Raw genomic sequence first — 14,713 nt, forward strand, 5'->3', positions numbered from 1 at the left:
GTGTTGGATCCGCAACAGGTTGCATACGTTGTCATGTGATAATAACTGTTACCATATGTGATAGTCCTGCTCCTATGCTGATTTGCTACCTTTTTGTGATAAAATCCTAGAGTTATGAAACAGTTAAGAAAATATGGCAGAATGACCTGCACCATTGTTTATTCCAAAGCTAGGAAGCTATCAATAAAAATAATATAATCTATAGCTACAGTAGAATCTCACTTATCCAAGACTCGCTTATCCAACGTTCTGGATTATCCAACACATTTTTGTAGTCAATGTTTTCAATACATCATGATATTTTGGTGCTAAATTCATAAATACAGTAATTACTACATAGCATTACTGCGTATTGAACTACTTTTTCTGTCAAATTTGTTGTTAAACATGATGTTTAATTTGTAAAATCATAACCTAATTTGATGTGTAATAGGCTTTTCCTTAATCCCTCTTTCTTATCCAACATATTCGCTTATCCAACGTTCTGTTGGCCCGTTTATGTTGGATAAGTGAGACTCTACTGTAGTTTCGTTTGGGGATTATTTGTTGTTGTTTGCATCAACTGCTCTGCTCAGGTCTGGCACCCTAAATTTCCCACATTTTCTGACTGTCTTCTTATGCTGGTGTAACGGAGTACCCGCAAAGGTCTTCCCATAACACACAGCCACCTATGGTTGTTATTTGTTGAAATCCATCTCGCCAGTGTGTGAAGAAAATCAGAGGGGTCCCATTTCAAGAGTCACCCTGACTTCTGATAGAAGACAGCAGTAGGAAGCAGAGGAAAGCAGGGAATGTCATGAGATGGCTGGCCATCTTTGAAGATGGATCTTGCCAGAGTAGGTCACATCCTCACTAGTAAGGACACTTTCCCCTCTTTCCCACTCCCCTTCCCTCCTGCCCGTGGGATAAGGTCCTTAATCTGCAGCACATAATGAAATTACATTTCAAAAATAACATAAGAGCAAAGCTACTTTATTGATGTTTTGTAATACTGGTGGTTTTTAACCTTACTAGGAAATTTTAGTGCCATTTTGGCAGAAAATTGGTGTCACTATAAATTCAGGCCTATGAGTTTTCTGTCTGCAAAAAGTAACAGAATAGTGAGTTAATGGCAATGGGTTACTTTCCAAATTCTGCCATAAATAACAGGATCAAAGTACTTTTTGAAAAATAACCCTAAAATCTCTAGTTTATTCTATCCCTAGCTGAGACTGTTACCTGGAACAGATATCAACTACTACTGCTACTGCCCCCTCGATTTTTCAGACAGAGAGGGACCATACATGGAAGGAAAATATAATCTGTTTATCATGAGCTCCCTACAGAGATACCATGAGCAAGATTACAGTTATTTTGGTTTACATGAATACACACACACACAATATTAATCCCCACCTCAAGGATGTAGTCAATGTTTCTTCCATCATTTTCTGACAATGGAGTGTAAATGCAAAGGTATGAATAATTCCTACAGATATAAAGCCAAATAATATTGAGGTTTCATTCAAAAGATATCTGCAGGGATCCATGTCACAAGATCCTTCTATGAAGGTAGTCTGGTTTGGTTTCTTAGCATTCAGAAAATGATATTTGAGGGTTTGACCTCCTAGGTTCTTTTGTTTTGAAACATTTGGGAATTGAAAGTTCTGCCCCAAGCACATGTTCCGTCTCTGACGATTCAATTGTCACTAGTAATTCATATCAAAAAATCCAAAGCAAAATCTGGCCTGACTATCAAAATCCTCCCAGGGTGATGCTGTCTACAATGGCTATATTTTTTCATGGTATTTCTTGTCATTTCCACAGTTTGTGATACACACAGCATTAGAGAAAATCATATTCAAATACTTTCTCTGTTTTTTAACATTTTAGTTTTCCTCCTTACAGTAGCTAATTGGTATAACCTGGGAGACATGTGACTTTTCTCAGTGACTAAGCCATTAAATTTCCTGGTGTTTTATAAAGCATGTGCAGTTAAGAAAATAACATTCCTTTCCATGGTTTTCCTTTTCTGAAGTAGGAGGCCAGAAGTGAGTGTGGAAGGGAAGAAAAAAATCAAGTGATTGCACAATTGGCCCTCCACATTTGCATGTTTCACTTTTGTGGATTTGATTATTATTTGCAGTTTTGATTAATATGTTATCTCTAGAAATCTCTAGGTTCTTCAATGCAACTCTATGGCCAACTTTCACCAGAGTCATGCTGGAGGTTCTGGAGATTCCGAAGACTTCATCAGACGAGGCAATTTGCTCTCCCCTTTTGCCATGGAGCCCATCACAGGACACACATCTACTTCCGGCCGGGCTCTGTGGTGAAAGGGGAGAAAATGGTATACGCTGCTGCCTTGGCAACACAGAAAGCGGCCCGTTTTGCCTTTGAAGCAATGGAGGGAAGCCGGGTGACGGCTTCATCCCAGCTGGGTGATGGCTGGGATGAAGCCAGCTGTAAATTGGGTGATGTGAAGTATGAGGCGACGGGTTCCCCATGCCCACCTCTGGGACTCCATGGATTTGCCACGATGCCTGGCAAAACCATATGTCAATGTGATAAGGTCCCTAGAGAGAACACTTTTCTAGGTATTTGTAGGTCCTCCAGTATGATTCTATTGTCAACCTCCATTGGAGTTCTGCTGCAGAAACAAAATATTCCTAGAGGGAGGTTTGCTCAGATAAAATAAGGTTAAAAAGGTGTTCACTCAGATGAAAAAAACCTTTTTTCTTAGGTTTGCCTTTCCTGGGGCTCTGCGCTCCTTATCCCAGCAAATGTGGAGGGCTGACTGTACTTTCACTGAATAAAGCTGGAGATATTTACCAAATTATTTGTATATGAGGAAACTCACTCCATTGAAGTAAAAGAACATATAGTGAGAGGGAATATTTGAGGTACTCTGTATCATCACATGTAATACAGTGTTCCCTCACTTATCGCGGGAGTTATGCTCCAGGACCACCCGCAATAAGTGAAAATCTGTGAAGTAGAGACGCTATATTTATTTTAATATTTATACATTATTTTAGTAGTTATACACTATTTTAAGTCTTTATCAACCAATCATGTATTGATAAATTGCCCCCTTCTCCTCTCGTTGCCACTTGGGCTCCTTTTCTCGCTTTTTGGCTTCTCTTTCCTCCCTTCCTTAGACTGTAATTTTTTTTATGATTTATAATAGTCTTTTAGAGTTTATTGAAAAACCGCGAAACAGCGAATCCGCAAAAAGTGAACCGCAAAGTAGTGAGGGAACATTGTAACCACTTTCAGAAAGCAAATTGCCTTGTGACAATACTAAACAGAGATTAAGATACATGTTAATAAAAACATTTAGGCACTGACTATTATAGAACATCTCCCTCACCTCATCTCTAAAACTCTTTTTCCTTCTGTAATCTTGGCATGGCAGGTATTGATTCCAAAAGTTTAATTTTTCACCATGCAAAATATTTAAAACACACGAGTTTTAACTGTGCTGTGCCCCACCTCAAGGGATGAGGAGATCATTGTTGTTGTTTTTGTTGTTGTTGTTGTTGTTGTTGTTGTTGTTGTTGTTGTTGTCGTCGTCGTTGTCGTTGTTATTTGTCCCTTTAACAATCCATACATTTGTTTCCATAGTTCAATAATTAGTTCATTCATTCTACAGGCAAGTATATTTCTGTATATTCCATGGCAACTGGAAGGACTTGTTTTTTGGTAGTTCTGCTCTTAGGTATACAATGTTTGCATCAAAGAGCTTTCTTTCCCTTTCTTCTTCAATGCCAATCACATTGTGCCTTCTTTCCTTCCATCCAGTTGACAACTGATGTGGCCTCCAATGTCTTCACCTCGATTGGCTCAGTAACACTGGCCTTGTTGCTCATCTTTCTTCTGGTGGGCACAGTTTCCATCATAACAGCTAATAAACGGGCTACTCAAGGAACCTACAGCCCCAGCCGCCAGGAGAAAGAAGGATCCAGAGTTGAAATGTGGGACATGGTTCAACCTCCTCCCATGGAGAGACTGATCTAGCTAGAAACATTTCCATGTCCCTTTCTCTTTTCCTGGAAGCAGCTAGCAGGAAGGGTTGTTCTGATCTCTCTGGAGGAAATCTGCTTCTTAACTCAGAAACATTGAATAGTAACCTAAGTACCATCTCCACAACATTTCATGGAGGTCCTTAAACAGGAAGCTCCCTGTGCCTCATCATCCTTAAGAGATGAGAGCAGTTGATGCTTGGAAGGAAAAATCAGAAACTCTGACACCTACATAAAAGAAAGACTGAAACCATGGGACCATCATATGAGAATGAACTGACTTCTCCAGACATGGTGGAACCAAATGGATGACACTTCTCCAGTAACTCTTATTTATTGCACTGAAAGCCTTGACTTTTGGGATATGTGCTAAGTGCCTGCATTTTAGATACAACCAAATCTACCACATTGATTTCTGATTCCTCGTTGCCTGCCACTTCAACATTCAGTGCTCCTGCAGAAGACACTGTGTAATCCATCCGTGATTCAACTATCACTTTATCTCAAGAAGTTTTAGAAGTAGAGATCTTTCTCAGCAGTATATCAACTTTATTTCCCAAATAAGGGATTAAATGAATAACATACGGCAAAATAAATATTTCAGACTGTCTGCTCTTTGTCACATTCATTTCACCTTCTGTTCCACGGTCTTGTTCTAGAATACAAGTGGGAATTGTGAGGCCCTCCAGAACTGGGTTCTGCCTTTGGAATACTCTCCCCAAAGAGATAAGGCAAGCCCCGTCAGTATTATCCTTCCGCAGGGACCTGAAAACCCGGTAGTTTCAGCAGGCTTTTGAAAGTGACTAATCCGAAACCCTAGACCAGGGGTCCCCAAACTAAGGCCCGGGGGCCGGATGCGGCCCTCCGAGGTCATTTACCTGGCCCCTGCCCTCAGTTTCATAATATAATATATTGTATATACATATAATATTGATAATAATATTATAATGTAATACAATATAACACTAATAATAATACCATATAATAATATTAATTATATATTCTATATTACATATAATATTACTAATAATATTGCAATATAGTGGTATAGTTCAATAAAGTAATATATAATGCTAATATTGTGCTATGCTAATAATATAATATATTGTATGTACATATAATTTGTAAGCCACTCTGAGTCCCCTTTGGGGTGAGAAGGGCATGATACAAATGTAGTAAATAAATGCAGTAAATAAATAAATAATAAATACATACATTTTAGACTTAGGCTCGCCCAAAGTCTGAAATAACTTGAAGGCACACAACAACAACAACAACAACAACAACAACAACAACAACAACAACAACCCTAATTAACTTGACTATCTCATTGGCCAGAAGCAGAAGCACACTTCCCATTGAAATCCTGATAAATGTATGTTGGCTAAAATTATTTTTACTTTTAAATATTGTATTGTTCTTTCGTTGTTGTTGTTGTTGTTGTTGTTGTTGTTGTTGTTTTTGCACTACAAATAAGACATGTGCAGTGTGCATCAGAATTTGTTTGTATTTTTGTTTAAATGATAATCCGGCCCCTCAACAGTCTGAAGGATTGTGGACCGGCCCTCAGCTTAAAAAGTTTGAGGACCCCTGCCCTAGACTCTACCCTGGCTATCATATGGGTCCCTGTCTTGCACTTTACCCACTCCCACAGCCCTTTGACTTTGTCATTGCACTAGTTTACTAGTTTAACCCCTATTTAACCCCTATAGCTACTCAGCAGGCCTGAAGTGGTGTAACCCGAACTATGCTCCTTGCCATCAGTTGCACTTTACCCTTGGCCAGGGCCGGCCCCACTCATGCGGCAGCTGACGCCGCCGCCTCGGGCGCAGGCCCGGGGGGGCGCCGTCAGGCTGGGCGGGAGGCGGGGCACCGCCCTGACGGTGCCCCGCCTCCCGCCCAGTGCGCCCTGGCCCGTCTGGCCTGCTTGAAAAGGCCAGACGGGCGAGCGGGAGTAGCGTGGGAGGCGGGGCCAGCTCTGACGCCGCTCCCCCCCCCGCCCAGCGTGCCTTGGCCCCGCCTCCCACGCTGCGTGGGAGGCAGGGCCAAGGCACGCTGGGCGGGGGGGGGAGCGGCGTCAGAGCTGGCTCCGCCTCCCACGCTACTCCCGCTCGCCCGTCTGGCCTTCCTAGAAGGCCAGAAAGCAGCGGAGGTCCCTCCAGGCCGCGATTGCGGCCTGGAGGGACCTCCGCTGCTTTCTGGCCTGGTAGGAAAGGCCAGACGGGCGAGCGGGAGTAGCGGAGGCGGAGCCAGCTCTGACGCCGCTCCCCCCCGCCCAGCGTGCCTTGGCCCTGCCTCGGGAGGCGGGGCCAAGGCACGCTGGGCGGGGGAGGAGCGGCGTCAGAGCTGGCTCCGCCTCCGCTACTCCCGCTCGCCCGTCTGGCCTTTCCTACCAGGCCAGAAAGCAGCGGAGGTCCCTCCAGGCCGCAATCGCGGCCTGGAGGGACCTCCGCTGCTTTCTGGCCTTCTAGGAAGGCCAGACGGGCGAGCGGGAGTAGCGTGGGAGGCGGAGCCAGCTCTGACGCCGCTCCCCCCCCCGCCCAGCGTGCCTTGGCCCCGCCTCCCGAGGCAGGGCCAAGGCACGCTGGGCGGGGGGGAGCGGCGTCAGAGCTGGCTCCGCCTCCGCTACTCCCGCTCGCCCGTCTGGCCTTTCCTACCAGGCCAGAAAGCAGCGGAGGTCCCTCCAGGCCGCAATCGCGGCCTGGAGGGACCTCCGCTGCTTTCTGGCCTGCTAGGAAGGCCAGACGGGCGAGTGGGAGTAGCGTGGGAGGCGGGGCCAACTCTGGCCCCGCCCCCCGCCCAGCGTGCCCTGGCCCCGCCTCCCACGCAGCGTGGGAGGCGGGGCCAGGGCACGCTGGGCGGGGGCGGGGCCAACTGTGGCCCCGCCCCCTCACTAATCGCCATGGCCCCGCCTCCCACGCAGCGTGGGAGGCGGGGCCAGGGCGCGGGAGGCGGGGCCGGTGGCGGGGGCGCTTTTCAGCACCCCCGCTTCCCATTAAAAATTATCTCCGGCCGGCCCTGCCCTTGGCTCTATGTTACTTTACTGCGTGAGTCCTATCCCAGCTCCCACAGTTGTCTGACTCATTTGGAAAAATATGTCAATTGATGTCAAATCAATTGAGAGAAATTTCCACTTTAATTTAAGTGGACTATGTCAGAGTAATTGCAGCGCAGCAGTAGTTGGATGGAATCAATGGAACACAGAACGAAGTGACAACCGAGACGTTAGTAAAACTATATACAAAGTTTTACTGACTTCAGCAATAATAATCAAGACAAACAGGCTTGCAGACAATCGACACAGGACTTGTCTCAACACCTAGACAGACAGCAGTCGACTCAACTCAGAACTGAACTGAACTGATACAATCAGCAATGCACACACACTTGTGTCTGGACACTCCCTGGTTCCAGCCACAGATCAAGGACATCACAGCTTCTTAGTAATTAACTCTTTCCAGACTATGTTACACTCTGGATGCAATCAGTATGCAATACAGGCAGGACACAAATTTCATTTAAACAATACCAATACACAAATCCCACATTAACAGACTAAACACCCAGTGTCCCTCCTAGTTCCATTAGATGCCACTTCCATTGACATAGAAATTCAGAAGAGGAGGAATATTCAAGCTGTATCCCATCTGTCTTCATTTCCACCACTTTTCTTACATAAAGGATAATGAATCTGAACTTGAGGGACATGCTCAAGGTTTGGTTTTAAGTGACAAGCCTTGAGACAAGAGTAGCCAAGTTCAGATAATGAATGTTCCTCTGTAGTTCCTGACACCACATTTAGACAAATACTATAGCAGCGGTGCAGAGGAGAATACTACAATGCAATCCATAATGAAGAATGGAGGATTGGCACTATTACCTTCGGTCGCTTCTGTATGCCAAACAACACTACTTCCTGAATATGTATTTTCATGTCTTGGTGAAGCATGCATACATTCTAATCTGCTAATGTACTGGGTATTTCTAAAAGATGGGCCCAATTTGAAATAACTTTATATCACTGCACTTACAAACTGCCCATGATTTTTTTTTGTTTCATGTCAAAAGGATTGCATAAATAAGTATAAAACTGATAAAATAGAGGAAGCACAAGCAGCTAAATAATTTTTGACCAAAAATGGGCAACAGCAACCACATTGTCTGTGGCTTTAAACAATTCTTCCTCTGTGCACGAGACAGGGCATTGTATGCAAGTATATCAATGTGGAGTTGTTTGTTCTGCTGCACAGTCACACAAGGTAGAGGATTCTTTTAGGTAGTGCCATTTTGCCAGGTTTTCTTTTAATCTGCCCACTCCATTTCTGAGTCTGCTCAGGGACTTCCAAGTTGCCCATTCTTGATGATGATGATGCACCTTGACTTCAAATACTCACTAGAGTATGATACAAGTTGGTGGCATGGTCAAAAAGGTCCAACTCCACTTCTGAGTCTGTTCAGTTGTCCATTCTTGGTTTGCTGCTGGAGGAAGACCCTCGTGGGGGGCCATCCGGTTGGGATTTTCTAGTTTAGCTGCCCAGATGGATACTCTTGCTATTGTTGGGGGAACATTAAGAAAAGTAGTGGTTCTCATGAAGCTTTTCCTTGATTTGAGTCTATTGCCCATGAATGAAACTCTTGAAATACTTGAAAGTGTGGGGTGTAGAGTTTCAAAAGAAAACCACTAAACGTCTCTCTCAGTGCGCAAACAGCCCCTAGCTTTAGTAATTCAGAAGATGTCGATCCTTCATCATAAGTCTAATGAGATAGTCTCCATTTGTGAAGCTTTTAGATTCTCTCCTTCAAAAGCGAGAACGCGGTTGAAATTGTAATGTATTTTCCCCTGTAAGAATGACATAAAAATGGATTGGATTGAGAACTGGTTCACACATGCAGAGTCACCACTTACATCCAGCAAGTGATTTGACCTTAAAAAGTAAACAAGTCATCCAACATCATGTAACAGTACAGAAAACCACCATTCACATCTTTTCAGTTCTTTCCAGGGAGTATTTTGACAAAAGGCCTCCTCCTGATGGATGTTTGTGGGTAAATCCTTTTTAATTCCATGGGATTTATTTTGAAATAAATATGTTTAGGATTGCAGGACTACTGTTAAGCCATCATTCGAATAGCGGGGTCTACAGTTTAACTCTGTTCCACCACTTTTGTTTTTCATTAATAGTTTCATTAGGCTGGCAAAGCAATTCCATGCTCCATAATTCATCCAATATTGTCAAATGGCAGAAAAGTTGATAGGTCCAAAATTGTGACTTTAAATCATCCTTTTGATCCTAATAAACCTATCTGAGTCTTCATCTGGTTTTTATGCTCTTAATAGAAGGAGCCAAACCTCAGCATTTTCATTTTCTTGGTATTGTCTATGACCTTTCAAATGCCTCCTGTAGTTTCACCAAAAGTGTAATTTCCATTGGCATGCACTGCTATAAAGTACAGATTACCAGAAGTCTACACAACACACATTCCACACACATCCTTCTGAATTGCCAGCTGGCATAACAGAAAACACACTGTGTTTGTATCTGTGAGAACTGGAAATAATCAACCAGTACTCATTTTATAACTCAGATATGGTTGTGTGAGATTGGGGAGGATTTTTCTTCCATTTGGTGAATGGTCCCACATGAACATCAGTGTGAAGATCACTCAAATTAAATTATTTAACACAGACTGAGCATTCTTTATCCAGAAACTCCAACCTTGTTCACAAGATAGTGACACTTTTGCACTCTGGTAGTTCAACCTACACAAACTTGGTTTCATACACACAAACATTAAAAAATATTGTGTAGAATTGCCTTCAGATTATGTGTATAAGGTACAGTAGAGTCTCACTTATCCAAGCTAAACAGGCTGGCAGAAGCTTGGATAAGCAAATGTCTTGGATAATAAGGAGGGATTAAGGAAAAGCCTGTTAAACATGAAATTAGGTCATGATTTTACAAATTAAGCACCAAAACATCATGTTATACAACAAATTTGACAGAAAAAGTAGTTCAATACGCAGGAATGTTATGTTGTAATTACTGTATTTACAAATTTAGCACCAAAATATCATGATATATTGAAAACATTGACTACAAAAATGGCTTGGATAATCCAGAGGCTTGGATAAGCAAGACTCTACTGTACATATGAAACACAAATGAACTGTTTATACTCTATTTCTAAGACATCTTATTATATATATAGTTATATACCCATGCGCAAGTACAGGTGTTCCAATATCCAAAAGGATCCAAAATCCAAAACAGAAGCATTTAAAACAAGGTCTGGTCACCGGGTTGTTGTATGTTTGGCCATGTTCCCGAAGTGTTCTCTCCTGATATTTTGCCCACGTCTATGGCCTGTCATAGATGTGGGCGAAACGTCAGGAGAGAACACTTCGGGAACATGGCCATACAGCCTGGAAAACATACAACAACCCTGTGATCCCAGCCATGAAAGCCTTTGACAACACAAGGTCTGGTCAACTTATAACTACTGACAAGTAACTATTAATTATCCCATTTGACATTTGTTTTGGAGAATGTCAAAAAGTGCATCTTTTCTATTGATATTTTGGCAGAACTGCCTTTATCACTAGGAGGAAGGAGGCAACAATCTCAGGTGGCAGATGATAGGAGGCAAGGCTAGCAGCCCTGTGGTTCATCCGCCTTAGCATCTAGGTCAGGGGCCCTCAAACATTTTAAGCAGAGGGCCAGTTCATGGTCCCTCAGACTGTTAGCGGGCTGAAGTTTGAAAAAAGCATGAATGAATTTCTTTGCACACTGCACATATCTTATTAGTAGTGAAAAAAAGAGGAAAGAACAATACAATATTTAAAATAAAGAAGAATTTTAACCAACATAAACTTATCAGTCATTCAATGGGAAGTGTGAGCCTGCTTTTGGCTGATGAGATAGTCAAGCTAATTAGGATTGTTGTTGTGCACCTTCAAGTTGTTTCAGACTTAGGGTGACTCTAAGGATCTCATCACATTGATGTGGTCCCACAGGGCAATTTGCCAGTCTCCGTGGTGGATCGACGAGGTAGCCCCACCTTGCCTGCAGCAACGCTTCACCAAAACACGTGGGCTGGCCCCATTGTTCCAAATGGAACTCAGGAAGCCTCTTGTGTTCTGGGTGCAGTGTTGTAGGATTCTTGCGCTTCAGTCCATCAACGGAGCATTGCCGAAAGTCAGGCTACATTGTGTGATGGGTAGCATGGGGCTCCTTCAATCAGCTGCTCTGCAGTTAATTGTGTGATTAAGTCCTAAGTTTAGGATGGTGGCCAGGAAAAGAACATTGAAGGGCCGCATCCAACCTGTGGGCCTTAGTTTGGGGACCCCTGCGCTAGGTATTCCTCTTTATTAAAGAGAAATGCAGCAACATGTCCTATCCTGGATCCCTAAGGCAGTAGTTTTCAACCTGGGGTCCCCAGATGTTTTGGCCTACAACTCCCAGAAATCCTAGCCAGTTTACCAGCTGTTAGGGTTTCTGGGAGTTGAAGGCCAAAAATATCTGGGAACCTCAGGCTGAGAACCACTGCCCTAAGCTGTCATTGGTGGGATGGAGAAACCATCACCATCAAAGATAGTTTAGACACTCGGGACACGCCATGTACTGTGTTGTTCTCTAATAGTTCTTCAGCTGCTGCTCCCATCAGCTTCTGAATTTGGAATGGGGAGAAGGCATCACAGATGAACTTAAATAAGATTTAAATCACAATTCCTTTTTTAGAGTATTGTATTGCAGATGTTACGGATTTTGGTCAAAATATAATGCAATACAGTGGTGCCCTTGCTCCCCACCCCTAATCTTCCGGCCTTGTTTTCTGGGCAGGAGATGTTATTACTTTGAGGAGGTATGCTGAGTATCTTCCAAGATAGCAACTCCAGATTGGACCCTCTGGCTAATTATTGTTTCTAGATCATTTTTCTTTCCCCTGGTTTAATCTTATTCAAAGCTATCTGCCCATAATTGTGAGTCCTTTTCTTCTTTTTTTTCATAAATTTTAGAAATGGTTCCCAGTCTCTCTCTTTTTTTAGCAGTAATTTTGGGTTTTTTTCTCCTGGGCAGCATTGCTAATTTATCGATTTCTGCCAGATTTAAAACTTTTGCAAGCCGTTTGTCTGCTGTTGATATTCATGATAAATCACATTTTCTGATGGGGAGGAGCAATAATGCAGAGTAGATAATACAAGAACAGAATGGGTAACTTTTTAAAGTAAGTTTATTTTTAAAAATGGAATGAAAACCTATGGTCAAAAACTGAGAGGTCCAAAACATCAAAATGAAAATAAAAATACTGTTCTAACTAATTAGGCTGAAATGCCAACACTGTTCAAAGTATCTGTGCTGTCAATGCTAATCCTGACCCTGTGGTTTGATATGCCAGAGGAGATGAAGCAAGCAGGGACTGAAATGTTTTTAAATGGCATTTGAATTTCCAGCAAGTTATTTTAACTTTTGTTGCTTCTTTGTCTTTCAGAAGAGAGAAGCATATCATTTAGCCCTGGAACAGATCTAAATGTCAGAGGTTTTGTCTGCCTTTATGTAATGGAAGATGGAAATTCTTTTCTTTGCCTCAGTGCTACACATATTTTGGTGTTCTTCTGTGCTTACTAATAAGAAAGGATGAGGGGAAAATGTTAGAAATCAAGAAGTACAATAATTACAATGCTTAAAACATAGGCTCATGAGACCATACCTAAAGGGCTCGTGCTATCCCATTGGCCTTCCTCCAAACTCATAATATTAATTTTTATTTTCAAATAATAAACTGCAAATCCCAAAACGTTGCCATGGTAGTTATACTGCAATCATAGAGTTATAATTGTGTAGGATGAAAGTTCTTTTCTCTACAAATGCTCTACTTCCACATTTTGTTTTGCTAGAAGCAACCTAAAGAGTGGGGAGAATAATTTGGAAAAACATTGAAAAGAAAAGGATCCAATATATCCAGATTAACATTTTAAATCCCCTGAGCCTTTTAAAAAGTTAGTGGTAATGACTAGAAGATCAGAGGTTGTGCTTATTAAGTTACTGCATTTTTTCATCTGTTGTTTTAGATCCAAATTCACTTGATAATAAACACTTTAGTTGAAGGCAAGTTATGTGTTCCCCGGCATTCAAGAAAGTAGTATTTTGTCACTGGAAAATGCTAACCTTCATCGAATACAGCAAGGTCTTGCTATCTTGTAGTAAATTTGGGTACTGTTCCATTATCCAGGCGGAGGCCACCAGGGTGTGCTAGAGAGAGAACAATAATCCATTTTATGGGAATGGAGGGTGGGTTGAAGGAGGAAAATCATATTCCCCTGTTTTCCTGTTATTTCCCCCCACTCATGTCCCCATTACGGAAACAACCCTCATTTAGATATGGGAAGGGGGAATAACCAGCAAAAACAGGGAAAATTGCCTTCTTTCTCCAACTCCCCCCTCTCTAAAATGAACTATCCTTCTCTCTCTAGCACCCCCTAGTGACCTCCACCCGGACAATGGAACAGTACCTTAATATGTTGTTTGTTGCTGTTTACGGTGGAATTGTAATTGTTACTTTTTAAAAAGACGATTCTTTACAGTCTGTATGTAATTCCATTTTGTCAGACCGAGATTAAAAAATGCAAATCTGGGCCTGACACTTTTAACATGCCAAGAAACTTTCTTCTCCTATTCTACCCTCTATGAATGCCTATCAGATGTGAAGAGCAGGAAGGAAAGTAATGGTTCACAGAGGCCACTCTCTGGCAAAATACATCAGTTAAGCCAGTTATTGAAAACTAAGGAAATGTTCAGGGACTGATTAAAGGATATATATCCTAGCACCCAGGAAGCTATGTCCTTTCATACTTCCACTGATTGCAAACATCTGGACTTTTCAACACAAGGGAAGACTCGACATATGGGAACACTTATGCTTGCAAAGTACTGGGAAAGTGCATAAAAACTGCATTTAGATCCACATCAGTTCAGTTACTCCACACAGACCTGCTCAAGCTGTCAGTGGGGGAGAAACAGCCCTGCCTTTGGCAACTTAAATATTGTAGACAAATGGTTTTACACATCTTCTGTCAGCGAACAGAAAATTCAGTTTTTGGAATGCTATCACAAGGACCTAAAAGTGAATGTATATAAATAATGGGAAGACATTTAAATATATTGTTTCGTGGCTTTCTATGTGCACACTTGTCGTGATTCTGCCTCCTTCATGCTTAAACACAGAGAGTCAATATCAAAGTTCAAAGGCCATACCCAGAGAGTTCTTAAATCAAAGCCTAAATCCACAATCCGAATGCCATTAGTCAGTGTGACAGTTCCAAGGTCAAACAAGCCAGTAAGTAACAGTATAACTAATTGCAAGACAGAATCCAAAAGTCCAGTTCCGGTCCAGGGTCACAAAGTCAGTCACACCAGGAGTTCATAATAACACCATCTAGCAAGACGTTGCCTTCAGCAACAAGATTGTGAACTCAAGAGTCTTTTATGCTAAGGCCACAGGTATTACTTGTGGATAGCCTGTTTCGCAACTAACCTGACAAACTTGTGTAATTGAGCTTGCTCTCTGTGAAATTGCACATGAAAATAATAAAACTTTATTTATATCCTGCCCTATCTCCCCGTGGGGATTAGGAGCAGCTCATGCTTCAGCAGCCTGTCCTGAAGTGCTAGCTTCTGCTTGTTCTTCCTGCTGGGACGTGGTGCCTAAGG

At 42.4% G+C, this 14,713-nt stretch overlaps 1 protein-coding gene across 2 annotated transcripts in view; it reads left to right on the forward strand.

The window, feature by feature from the left end:
- crb1 (crumbs cell polarity complex component 1) overlaps nucleotides 1-14,713 on the forward strand; it is a 188,275-nt gene that overhangs the window by 167,229 nt on the left and 6,333 nt on the right. Inside the window, exon 12 of one of the 2 annotated variants that reach the window (XM_008119991.3) lies at nucleotides 3,784-4,614. The exons of the other annotated variant lie outside the window; for it this stretch is intronic. Within the exon in view, the coding sequence (XP_008118198.2) occupies nucleotides 3,784-3,999 (216 nt within the window). The 3' untranslated portion in view covers nucleotides 4,000-4,614. Of the gene's footprint in view, nucleotides 1-3,783; nucleotides 4,615-14,713 lie in introns of those variants that run through there. 2 annotated transcript variants of the gene reach the window in all.

This window comes from Anolis carolinensis, chromosome 4, assembly GCF_035594765.1.
Source record: "Anolis carolinensis isolate JA03-04 chromosome 4, rAnoCar3.1.pri, whole genome shotgun sequence".
NCBI classification, from domain to species: Eukaryota; Metazoa; Chordata; class Lepidosauria; order Squamata; family Dactyloidae; genus Anolis; species Anolis carolinensis.